This window comes from Microtus ochrogaster, chromosome 4 (genome assembly GCF_000317375.1).
Source record: "Microtus ochrogaster isolate Prairie Vole_2 chromosome 4, MicOch1.0, whole genome shotgun sequence".
NCBI classification, from domain to species: Eukaryota; Metazoa; Chordata; class Mammalia; order Rodentia; family Cricetidae; genus Microtus; species Microtus ochrogaster.
Window position 1 is genome coordinate 49278456 of NC_022011.1, and position 13241 is coordinate 49291696.

Sequence of the window (13241 nt, forward strand, 5' to 3'; positions counted from 1 at the left end):
ACACACACACACACACACACACAAACACACACACACACACACACACAAATGAAAAAAAATGTTAAGAAAGAACTCTATAATTAGGAAGCAAAGGTATGCCCGTGTCATGGCCAGAAGCATCTCAGAGTCTGCCCCTGGATCTCCAAGTTATTACACTTTGAGGAAAGTGGGTCAGTCTGTGGTTCGTGTCTTAGGTCTGAGTCACCAAATAATAGTAACATTTACCACTGATGTGGGGTCATTACTGAAGCTGGGAATATTCCAGAAAAAAATGACTGTGTTCATAAGGAGCCGAGGGGTTGACGGCTGAGACTACGTGACATGGGGGACAGAAAGAGACCCTGGGGCCTGCAGTTTGCACCCAAGTCTGTTTCTCATCTCCTGTCCTTCTGTCTCATCCCTTCCTCCCAGAGCCGGAAGAGGTGGCCAGGAGCCACGATTGGGCGGGTCCATTCCTACTTCTTGACCCCCAGATCCTCCTCATAGAGAAGTAGCAACAGTGGGAGGGCCATGGAGGTATCTGGTCCACACTGCACACAAGCAGACCTCCAGTGACTGAGCTTTGGGCCTCGGGAGAGGTGACAGTCACAAATGAGCAAGGCTTCCCATGCTTCCCCCATCCTGAAGACCCTGGCCCTCTAGGGAGACCAGGCTCAGCTAGCTCCAACAGCACATGATAACAGCCTCTAGCCTCATTAAGAACCCCAAAGATCACAAGAGAAATCATGTAGCTTGTCTGTGCTTCACCAGGCTGTGTATTGCTCTCACAAGAATCTACTGTAGTTACAATCATTCATCCGCTCACAAGTGGGGAAACTGAGGCCCAGGCCTGCTGGGAAGAATCGGAGTTGGGAAGGGCATGCAGACTGCCTCGCCCAAGTCTCCTGTTCTTCCACCTATCACCTGGTCTGCAGGCAGGCCATGTCCCACAGTGACTACAAGATGGCCTGGTTAGAGCCCAGGCAGGCTCCACCCATTGAATCCCAGCACATCCAAGCTGGGCCCGAATTGCCACAAGCATCTGGCAAAGTGCTGACAGCAGATGAGCTGATTACGTGGGAGAATACAACTAGATGGGGAGCCCAGGTGTCACACAACATTGCTCCCTTCATTAAACTGGGGGGACATGTGGACCAGCCCACCCTGTGGCAGGGCCCAGGGCCTGTGGTCACCAGGAGCTCTAGGGCTCCAGGGCCATGAGCATCTCTTCACCTCCCATTGTGCACAGAGCACAGAAACGTATCAGGACAGCTGTGGAAACACACATGCACATTAAGTGTGCTTTCATACTCACACACATATGTGCAGTTACACGCACAGTTGTTCATACATGCGGCCATAAAGCACATACAGGGACATGCGCACCACATTGGGCAAGCACATTACACACACACAGTCTTGATGTGCACATAGCATCCATGAAAACAACCCTGGAACTGACCTGTCCGGTGCCTTCACACACACACACTCCTTAGGTGACTACGATACCACCATGAGGGGTCTGGGCAGTGGGCCATATGCAGATGAGAGCCAGGCCAGAAGACAGGAGCTGCATGGCACCTCCTTTCACATATGTACTCCTCCCCAAGTTTCTTGATGTCCCAAAAGGATTTAGAGAACCCTTCCCTTTTGCAAGTTACTAGAGAGCAGAGCTTGCTAGACAGTCCTGAGTCCCCGAGCCTAGGTCACTGCCTAAGAGGCATTTGGGGAGCCACCCAGTCAGTCTCGGACCCCCTCAAAGTAACACACGCTCGTCGTTCCAATTTCCTGAAAACTGAGGCACAGCAACTCATCCTGGCCTAGCTAACCCCTCCACCTCAGAGGCAGAGACAGTACGTGTCGGCTCCTCCTCAGCTGTGCACAGCCCCTGGAGCCACAGCAACCTCACCACCAAGGAATGTCCCCCACAAATCATCGCCAGAGTTCCCACAGGCCAAGTCAAAAGCCTATCTGGTCTGTATCATATCCTGCTAGCAGAGTGCCAGGTCCTGCCTCCCATCCTGAGCAGGATGGGGATACCAGAGACAGCTACCGAAGTTCTGGAGACCCCTACTTCTCTTTCAGTGGCATTTCTGTTCTCCTGGTGTAGGGTCACCGAGGCAGGCAGGAACCGGGGGCCTGCCAACCCACTAATGAGGGGCTTTCCAACCACGGCAGATGGCCCAGAATGAAGGTCCTAGGATAAGTTTGGAATATCCAGCTAGGAAGGCGGGACAAGAGGAAGATTAAAGCCAGAGGGAGAAGACCCAGTGGGGAAGGGTAATAAAAAGCAAAGGGGGTCAGGGTCAGGCCACCAGGGACCCACATGGAGACAACCTCCAAGTTGGTTCCACAGGATCCAGCATATCCAAGGCGGCCTAAGAACAAGAAGAAAGATGTCTGGTGCCAGGAGGGACTCAGAAACCCCTTCACCACCACCCCCAGCACCTCCAGGCCAATGCAAGCTAAAAGCCTGTGGTACTTGAAGGTTCTGCTGACGGTGAAGTAGCTGGGTGGTCCGAAAGGAGATGTGGCGACCAACACCCACTGAGTTCCTTTGGAAGGCCACAGACCTCCAAAGGGAAGTGGAAAGGGAGGGGCAGGGGAAGGAGGAGGAAGGGAAGAGTATAGGGGAGGAAAGAAGGAGAATGCAGGTAGAAGAAGCAGAAGGAAAGAGCATAAACTTTGCACTGGCCAAACAGAACACCCCGTCTTTCCCCTTGGGTCCTGCCTGGACTGCGCCCCCAAGCTGGGACTATAGCCTAGAGTACTGGCTCTCCCAGGGTAAAGCTAAGAAATGGGTGTGAAATCAAAGACCAGAATGTCAGTTAGGAGGGTAGCCCTTCACTCAGGACTCTGACCAGGCAGTCGGAGGCTCTGCTCATTCACTGTTGAGCTTCTATCCAGACAGCTACCAACGAACTAGCCACCAGCATTAACTGTGCCCAGAGCCATCAATGGGCAGGTTGGACAAGCCCACATTACAGCAAACAGTGTCCTGGGGTTGGGGAGATAACGCTTGGCACACTAGGCACCGCTTGCCATCCCTGATGTGCCATGAGGGGACCAGGTTAGAGCCTTACAATCTGCTCAACAATCCCCTATGGGAGGGAACAGGCTGATGAAGCAAGGAGATACAGAATGAAGCAAGAGGCCTCCAGCCAGAGGCAGGGGCAGGCATCGGGCATCAGCTGGCCTCCGCTAAGGGTGTGGCTATGAGGAGCATCCAGAAATATCTACAGGGTGGGGTGGAGAGGCAGTCTCTGGCCAGCGCCGCAGGGCCAGCCTCCAGGACAACATCATCAGGGAAAAGGCTGTGAGCTAGCCCCACATCTGGGCAAGAACAGCTGGAGGGGGGCCCATAGCTCCAACCCTGCAGCCAGAGTAATACAGTCTGACAGACACAGAGGGCTTCTACAGGGAGCTGAGTTCCTCCACCAACTGGACGTAGCGGGGAAAGTGAAGGAGGGCTGGAAGGAGGACAGAGGAGGGAGGGAGGACCCAAGGATGTCCCTGTAGCCAACTCATTGAGTCACAGGAAATTTAACCATTCAGTATCTGTCAAGTCTCACAAAACTTGGCTGCCTTGCCCTGCAAATTGTTGCAAAAAGAAGTCATGTGACTTGAGCCCACCAATAGCACATGGAGGAGATGACCTCAATTTCCAAATATTGGGGTCACGTTTCATTTCCCATTACCGCCCCCCCCAGCTAAGACTTTTAGCAGCTCCCACTGCAATCTGATTTCCCACTCCTTCACACACTTGGCCAAGAAGGAGGCTGAAGAACTGTGCTCACAGAAAACTCAGAAAACATCTGGCAGATTCCGAGAGGGAGAGAAGAGCAGAGCAAGGTCTGCCTGGACTTTCTCCTCACTTGCTTGCCTCGAAAGTGGGCCGCTGTCCCTCCGGCCAAGCACTGAGAATGACTTCAAAGTGGGTCCCACCACAGGAGCAGGAGAAAGCCACCTAGAGCCCACCCAGAAACCAGTTTCTTTGCATACCTCAATAAACCTTTTTTTGTCCAAAGCAAAAAGTCTAACACCACAGCTAGGACCCAGGCAGCCCCTTCTGAGTGGCCACACCCTCAACAGCAAAGGGAAGTAGAGGTGGGGGTGTCCTAGCATAAGGATGGAGACAAGCAGAGAAGTGGGTGGCCACAGGGCAGAGCAGGGCTGGTTGATGCCAGGAATGCCCTATCTATGCCCATAGTAACCCCAGCTTCTGGGGTGAACATTCCACTGTAGGATTCCCTCCTGAGGTTCTAGAGAAACCCCAAAAGAGGAGCCAGGCAGGGGTGAGTGCCAGGGGAGCATTATGGGAGTGGGGAAAGGTGGTCCATCCTGTCTCTCCTTGACTTTTCTGAGGGATTCCATCATCCCCTACTTATAACTGAACCCTGCAAAAATCCAGGTCAGTTGGTCTAAGCCATGCTCTCCCTCCATCCCCAAAGGCCCTGGAGCCCCTTCCAGGCCACTTTTGTTTATATCACATACCCACTGGGCACTAATGATGCCAGGAAGCAGGAGAAGAATATTATAATTGGCCATGGAGCATGGAAAATGATTCTCTCACTAGTCCTGGAAGTGCCAGCTAAGAAGAGCCTTGTCCTGGGCATGAGCTGGCCAGTCCACTGCAGCCACCCGCTGTTCTGTAGCCTGAACTCCTAACCACCTTCTCCTCCCCTGTCAGCACATGCCCGATGCCTTCCTGCCCTGGGCCATGGTGGTTAGGGGTCTGGGAAGATTTATCCCACAGCTAACTAACAAAAGTAACTGAGAATAGCATTGCTGCCCAGAAGTGTGCTTGGAAGTGTTGGAACCCAGACAGGGACAGTCAGTGCCTCCCTGATTCTTCCCAAGGGATCAGGGCTCCTTCGAAGGGCCCATCCATCCTGGCAAGAGGAGTCTCACATCTGCAGATCATCTGAGCAGTTCCCAGTCCAGACTCCAAGGCCCTCTCCTGGCCCGGCTCTCCGTTCAATCCATCTTTGGGCAGAGAGCCCAAGAAAACTACCTCTAAAGGGGTTAGGAGGTTTGCGGTATGATTAGGACCAGAGTTGGCCTACTACCTAACAGGGCTCCACAGTGCCTCCTGAACGCTTGGCGGGGACTACAGGGAACCCCGTCCCCTGGGAAAGTAGAGAATCAGCCCAGACAGCGGGAGGGTGTGTGCCTAGGGAAGTCCAAAGCTTCAAACTTCTGGGATCCCTTTCACCCCCAGGAGTCCCCAAGGAATTGAATGCCTCTGACTCTAGGGGGCGGCCCTTCCCAGCTTTCAAAGGGGAAGTTTCTACTGGAAGGATTGCGTGGGAGGGATGCAGCGGGTCGCCTTGATGTGGGTCAGGGAATGTGAGGTTTGGGGACAAAAGTGTGACCACCTCTGCTCGGATCTAACACGAGGCGAACTCTTCCTTGGCTCGCGCGACAGCCCCACCCAACTGGCCCGTTTGAGGAGGGGGGCAGTACGCCCGCGGGGATGGAGTTGGCCGGGTTCCCTCTCCCGGGCCCCCAACGAATGGTATTCGTTGTCTTGCCCGGTGCATTCCACAGGCCAAGGGGGAAAGTTCTGCAGGCTCGGAGGAGGCCGGCGGCGAAAGCGCCTAGAATGACAGCGGCGCGTTCTACAGTCCCGGAGGCCCGGTCCCCCTAAGTCCTGAGTGCCCTTACCTGCGCGGCTCGGAGGCGGCGCCCACAGCAGCAGCAGGAGCAGGAGCAGCGGCGGGGACAGGAGCGGGGCGCCCGGGCGCGCAGCTTTCCAGCGGGTGTGTACGTCCATACCAGCGGGGTGAGCGGGCCGGGGAGCGGGGAGGCGCACTTGATGCACGGGACCAGGGACACGGCCCGGGTGGCGGACACAGAGAGGAGCGCGACAACTTCAGGGAGTCATAGGAAGCTCGGCGCCCGCCCTATCTTCCCCGCGGCGGTGTCTGTCCTGGAAGGGGCGGCGGGCGCGCTCGCCCACGGCGCGGGGATCGACTTTGGCCCGGGACGGCCGGGACCCCCTCGCTGGCTGCTCGCGCGCGCCCTGTCCTCCTCCTAGTCCCTTGGCCTCCTCGCCGCTGCCACCCCGCGACCCGATCCCTGTGGGCGCTCAGCTGGAGTGAGGTCCTGCGCCAGCCGCGGGGACGAGGAGTGCGGACCTCGCCTTCGGCGCCCAGCACTTTTTCCCCCTTTCCCTCCCTCCCTCACTGCTGGCAGACACGGCGGAGGCTGTCGATCCCCAACGCCCGCAGCAAATCAGAGCCCGGCGCCCCGCTCTGCAAAGCCGGCCCCCGCCTCCCACTGGGCGCCGCGGGCGAGGGGGTGGGGACAGCGGGCGAGTCGCGGCGAGGAAGGGGCTGGCCCGGGGCGGGAGCGGACGTGGGACGGGGGCGGCGCCCCCCGTTCTTTCTCCCCGCTCTGGGCGGCGGCCTCCGGAGCCCGACGGCCCACCCTGGTCCACTGTTCTTCCCGCCCCAGGTGCCCCGACGTGGACAGACTCCAAGAACCAGCATTGAGCCCCAAGCCCCACTCCCTGGCCAAAGTTTGTTCGCTTTAGTTCAAAAGAGAGAGATTGCCCTACCACGCCGAACTTTCTCTTTAAGGAGGAGTTGAGAGCTCCTCTTTTGGGCGGAGACTCAACTAGCAACTCAGCCAGAAGGGGCTCCCTAGACTGTGACTGACAGAGCAACCTAGCGTTAGGGACCCGCCTTCCACCTTTTCCCCAACTAGATTGTCAAGGATGCCCAGAGGGGCCTCAAGTGGACATAGGGTAACCACAATATTAGATGAAGTTAGCCTCAAATCCCACCCCACCTTCTACCTACTGTCCCTGGAGGCCCAGCCACTTTTAAGGAAAAGGAGTCCAAGGGAGAAGTCCCCCTCCAGAGCTGACAGCTCCCCGTTCAGAGCAAAGAGAGACAGGAGTTTCCCCCAGATTTCTCCAGGCCCAGGAGGCCCTGCTAATGTCTGACTCACGGCCCTGCCCTTCTCCAAGAGCTTCAGGGTTGGTTTAGAAAGAATCAGCGTTAATTAAGAAGGCTTTCAGACTCAAAGCCATTGCTGCTTTTGAACACATTGCAGTCGGGGAGGATTCTGGAGTGATAGGGACCTGACTGGGACTCCTTTCTTCTCTTACATCTTCAGACCAATGTGAGATTCCCTAAATGCCCCTACTTCTCATCATTCTTCCAACCAAGAGGGTACAGGCAGTCATGGGGCAGAGGCAGCCAGGGGGCAGAAGCAGTCAGAGGGTCCAGGCAGTCAAGGGGCAGAGGCAGTCGGGGGACAGGGAGTACAGGTAGTCAGGGCATACGGGCAGTCGGGCAGAGGCAATCAGAGGGTACAGTCACCGAAAGGAATAGCTAGGATGGCTTGCTCTGGTTCTTGAAACTGAACATAGGTGACCAGTACTAACTTCAGCCACACTTTGCTTAAGTGTGGGACATACCCTACAGTGGTCATCGCACAGTGCATAGCAGAGAGGAGGAGGGTTGGGGTGCAGCTCAGAGGCTGTGTAAGAAGGCAGCACACAGAGAGGAGAGGTCAAAGCGAGCACGAGAGCACAAGCAAGATTACAAACCCAGGCAAGGTGCAGTAAATGTTAAAAGGCACCTCGTATAGTTCAGATAAATGGTTAGGGAATCCGTGTGTATGTGTGTGAGTTGTATGAATGGCAGTGAGATGTGTACATGTGTGTATTTGTACACATGTGGGGCATGTATATATGTGTATGTTGTGCATACTGTGTGCCTGTGTGCATGTCGTGTGGGACGTGTGCATGCATGTGTACATGTAGAAGGTGTGTGTGCACAGATGTAACATATATGTGCATTGTGTAAGAGGTGTATGAGTTAAGTGCATGTGTTCATGTGTGTGTTACATGTACTATATGCATGCATGTGTGTTGATGAATCTGAGACCTCTGACCCTCTCTTTCCCATGCACCTCACTTAGTGAAACTTTCTCTCTGGCACTCCATGAGGTCCCGCCACACCCCTTTGATCTGGAGTGGCCCTGCCCCATCTACAAGAAGATCAGCCTCTCCCTGTGGACAGGTAGTGCTGCCACAGGTCAGCAACATGGTTACCAGCAGTGAGGCCTTCCCAGTTCTACCTTGGGGAATGCCTCGCTTTTCCCCAAGCACACATGAGCTTCTCTTCTGACAGTCTAGAAGCTAGCCCCTGAGAAGCCAACTTAAGTGTACATTCCAAGGTCCTGGAATGCTCTTGTCAGGAGCCATGGGAAGCTTGGGTTTGTGGCTCATGACACAGACATGTGCTGGACAGTTTTATGTCAACTTGACACAAGCTAGAATTATCTGAAAGGAGGGAACCTCATGAGAATATCTCTGTAAAATCGAGCTGTAGGGCATTTTCTTGATTAAGTGATTGATTGGGGAATGACCAGCACACTGTGGGTGGTGCCATCCTTGCACTGGTCATCCTGGGTTCTATAAGAAAGCAGTCTGAGCAAGCCATGGGGAAGCAATCCAGGAAGCAGCACCCCTCCGTGGCCTCTGCATCAGCTCCTGCCTCCATGTTCCTTTCCTGTATGTGTTCCAATGTTGATTTCTTTGATGATAAATTGTAAGCCAAATAAATCCTCTCCTCCCCAAGTTGCTTTGGTCACGGTGTTTTGTCAAAGCAATAGACACCCTAAGATACATGTTTTATCTTCTCTGAGGAGTAAGCCACACAGTGCCTGGGCTGTGCTGGCAAACAAAGTTCCTAATGGGGTCCAAACCTGAATTTGGGAGAAATGAGTTCCTATCTCACCAGGAAACTCAGAGAAAATTCTCCCAGTTGGGTGCTTTGATGTAGGTACACAGTGGTAGGAGGATGGGCTACCCTTCCATTGTTGAGTTCCATGGGGATGTGAAAACCTCAGTTATCCGTGAGACTTTCACCAAGGTCGCCTGACACCACCCCACACAGTCCCCAACCTACATCAGGCACACATAACAGGAGAGCTCACCCATCCCATCTACAAGGGGAGGAAGCTGCAAGTCAGAGATGGCAAGAAACCTGCCCAGAGCACCAAATCTACGACTCAGTTCACTGTGGCAGAGCCAAGATGAGTGCCCAGACCCCGCAGCTGCTCACTAAGCTCAGGATTCTTATCCTTTCCTGGTAGACAGACTCCAAACGCCTGCCTCCCAGGAGGAGCATCCGAGCCATATCCTGCTCAGGCACAGGCAGCCCCATACCCAGCATCTTCCTGTGCCCTTTGGCTTCTCACTATAATGGAGGCCCTTGGAAATCTACTCGTTGTTTGGCCTGTTTGCCAGCATGACTTTAGACTCTAGGGGCCTGCAAGCTGCCTGTGGACCCCACCCACACCAGCCTTCAATGTTGCACCAGGGTCCATGGTCACGGGAGTAGTTTGTGCTTTTATCTTTCTCTCTCCTCTCTGTCTTACCTGGCCCTATGCACCTGCTAGCGGCATGCCAAAATGGAAGGGCTAACCTCCATCCAGTGCCCGCTGCATGTCCCAGCCAATCACACACACCATTACCCTTTGTTGTAGAACACGGTCCTGCAAGCAAAGCAGCTGCCATTATCATCAGGTCAGTTGTGCCCGCTTGAAGGAGTCCATCATGGTTAGACTTGTGGACTATTGCTGTGCTCTCGGGGAAGGAGAGAGTGAGGAAGGTCGTTGGGCTTTTATCTGAGACTCCAGGGGAAGGACAGGCAAAGGGGGAGCTCTGAGGGGTGGGGGGTGTTTCTCTCCTTCTCAGAACATATGGAGTATCCCGGACAGTTGTCCTCAGGTAGGGCTCCACTGACCCTCCAACAGGTCACAGGCCTCTGTGGCTCTACAGTAGGTACAGAAAGTCATGGATTAGCTGTGACTCTGAGTTATGGCTAGGGATATTCACGCCAGCAGGGTTGCCTTGGTGTTATGCCCAGGGAAGAGCTCTATCCATCCATCTTTGAGCTGGTATTCAGAGGTCAGGCCAATGCCACAGTTGCACATGCCACTACTGCAAGCCCTGGACATGAGATGCTTGTCCCCTGTGAAGTGAGGTGGTGAAACCGACCCTGGGATTCCCAAAGACTCAGATGAGAAGTTAAGCAGCAGGTTTGGGACAGAGGGGACAGGATAGCCCTGGATTTTTCCCTCTGTGTGTCCAGCCACTCCCTGTACCAAGCTGTTTCCATGTCCTGTTCACCAAGACTGGCTTCTTTAACCTAGTCTGGCTAGCCTTTCCCCACCAGTGCCAAACAAGCCTTTGAAAAATGATGGGATTTCCAGGCAAAACAGCCCAGGAGACAGTAGGCTGACTTTTGGCATGAAAAGCAAGTTTGCAGAGAATCAGACGACAGCGTCCTGAGATGTGTTTTCCAGACGGTGGCAGCTGGCGCACGGATCGTCTCCCGTAGTCTGTTTTACAGAGCCGGCTTGAGACTGCAGGCCAAGGAAAATGTCCATGGGAGAAATTCCTGTTTTGTCTCTTTAAGAACCGTCTGCAGAGGTGGAGATAGCACCATACTGCAGAGGACTGTCCTCAGGATCAGTGAAGTCACCAAAAATCATCTAAATCCCTGTTTGTCTGTGACGACCCTCCTGCACAAGACTCTGATCTCACCAGATCTGCCCCGCAGGACAGGATGTGCATACTGGCCAGGATTGTGGGCAGCTCATGCCGAGGCAGCCAGCCCTTGTGTGGAATGTTTGGGGATGGGTAAAGTCCCAGGAGGAAGAGGCCTTGTGGCACCTGCACTCAGAAAACAGTCACTTTTAGGAAGGTGTACGGATTAGTTTTTGTCACCTTGACACAAACCACAGTCATCTAGGAGAAAAGAACCTCAACTGAGGAATTTTCTCCCCAGATTGCTCTGTAGGCATACCTGTGTGTCATTTTTTTTTTTGATTGTTGATTGATATGATTGGTATGGGAGGGCTCAGCCGACTCTGGTTGGCGCCATCCCTGGACAGGTGGTCCTGGGAGATATAGAAAGGATAGTGGAATGTGACATTGGGAACAAGCCAATCATCAGTGTTCCTCCACGGTCTCTGCCTCAGTCCCCATCTTCCGGGTACCACTTGGGTCCCTCAGTGATGGACGGTGCTTGGGGCTTGTAAGCCAAATAAACCCTCTCCTCCTTAAGTCATGCCATTTATCACGGCAATAGAGAAACAGCAGAGCAGAAATGAAGGCGATCCGGACCAGGGGTGTGAAGGCAGGGCCAAGGATGAACAACAATGTCCTGGAATTCCAGGGAGCAAGGGCTGCAGGGGCCCCCAGATAATGCACCAACGTTGCCCCAGACATTGTCCATCACAGCATGCCTTCAGCCAAGAATAATGTAGCCCTTCACACCTGCATGAGACCCGCCCCCCCCCGCCTGCCCTTCACAGATCACAGATAGAGGAACCAGGGCCCAAGATGACCAGCATGGGAGAAGAATGGGGCTCTACCAGTTCTGCCATAGAGACGTCACTCTCCCTCCACCAGCACCTCCGTACACACTTCCTCTACACAGCTACTACTGACTCCCTGATCACCCGTCTGGCCCTAGGAATTGAGCATCCACTATGAGGGATTCAAAGGCAACTAGTCCCATTTTAAAAATGACCAAACTGGAGCCTTAGGGACCCAGCTGATCTTGGATAGCAGAGCTTTGAACCTGTCCAGTTCTATGATAACACCTGTTGCTACTAACAGCCGGATTCTGTATCCTTCCTTCCTTCCCAGCAGCCACTACTCCTGTGTGCACACATCCTAAGGATCCCTGGAAGCTCAGCTCTAGGCAAGCCTCCCCAAGACCTGGAACTCTCCTGCGTAAAGCACAAAGGGGTGTCATGGATTTCTGGTCCCACCCATCTGCCCAGCATCTGACCCACACTGAGGCCTGAAGACATTAGGTTGTTGACTGATGTCACTTTATAATGTCCTGGTGAAATTTGGAACTGGGTCCCCAAGTACAGTGAGCACACCCTGAGCTCTCTCAGAGCTGCAGATATGTCTTATGTGGTTCTTGGTTATGAGGTCAACTGAAGAATAAGTGGTGGATGCTTAGACCCAAGCCTGTGGTGATCTCGTTTGACCCCAGTACATTCTTCACCCAGGGCATTGGGACAACCTGGCCAGGCAGGCATCCTGATAGTGTGGATACAACCCTACTTGCTGGCAGCAGCATTGAGCTGTGCTCTCAGTTCTAGGACAGTGGCCACACAGAAGCGCCTTGGGTTGCCACTCGAACAAACCTGGAACTAAAAGCAACAAAAGCCGCCTCTCCAGCCCCAAGACTGCAGGTCAATGTGTGTCGTGTCACTTACCTTCTAGAAGCACTTGGAGGATCCTTCATACCTCCTCTCCTCCTGTCGGTGGCAGGTTTCTCTGACAGGGTACCAACGTCCACCGTGGTCTCCACACCACCTTGTCTGCTTTGTAACTACTCTATCTAGGTCTCTCTAGCAAGGACATTTGTGACAGACACGTGCAGTCCAAGATGCCCCTACCACCATCTCAAGGTCTTTAACTGAATTGCATCTGCATAATCCATTGCAAATTAAGTCGCATTCTTAACCCCAGGGCTTAAGATGCAAGCCTAGAACATGGTGCCACTGGTCAACCCATTACAGTCATAGGCACAGTAAGACAGGCACTGTGCCCCAAGCCCTCAAGTCGCTCCATCCTCTCGAGCCAAGAAGATGCTGGGCTCCACAGCCGTGGCCTGGAACAAAGGGTAAATAGGGGCTGCCGTGCAGCCGGGTGCCAGGGTAGATGCCACCCAGCTTCCTGTGCCCCGAGAGCCTGCTCCCAGCAGGAGGCCTCCGCTGGCAAAAGGACTGGCCACTGGACAGAGGGCAGTGCGAGATGACCGTGCCTGCCAAACTCCAACTGGAACTGTTGGTTTTTCCAGAAGGCTCTAACTTTATTTGTTTTCATTTTGAGCATTAAACCAATGTTTTTAATGGAAATATCTGCCCTCTTAGATTTTCTTCCATAAGAGGAAATTTAAAAATGGGATCTAGCCTTTAAAACAAGTCTCTCAAACGAGTCTCACCCAGAAGCTGAATTCACTTGTTCCCTAAAGTCATTGAGCTTGGTTCACAGGGAAAACTTGGCCTGAGAGAATGATGTATGAGATTAGGGGAGGGTGGGGGGAGTCAGGGAGGGAGAGGAGGAAGAAAAGAGGATGGTGACATTGGTGAGACTCCAGAAGGATCTACCTATCCGACCCCTTAAGTGTGTGGGTGTGTGTGGGTGGGTGTATGTGTGTGTGTGTGTGTGTGTGTATGTGTGTGTGTTTGTGTGTGTGTATGTGTGTGTG

General features: G+C 53.7%; 1 protein-coding gene across 2 annotated transcripts in view; it reads right to left on the bottom strand.

Annotated features, from left to right (window-relative positions):
• The window catches only part of Col5a1 (collagen type V alpha 1 chain), a 153901-nt gene extending 147778 nt beyond the window's left edge, over nucleotides 1-6123 (bottom strand). For both annotated transcript variants that reach the window (XM_013345993.2, XM_005346207.3), the window contains exon 1: nucleotides 5647-6123. In XM_013345993.2, coding sequence (XP_013201447.1) covers nucleotides 5647-5755 — 109 coding nt within the window. In that variant the 5' untranslated portion in view covers nucleotides 5756-6123. The remainder of the gene's footprint in view (nucleotides 1-5646) is intronic.
• Between the last annotated feature and the right edge of the window lie 7118 nt (nucleotides 6124-13241).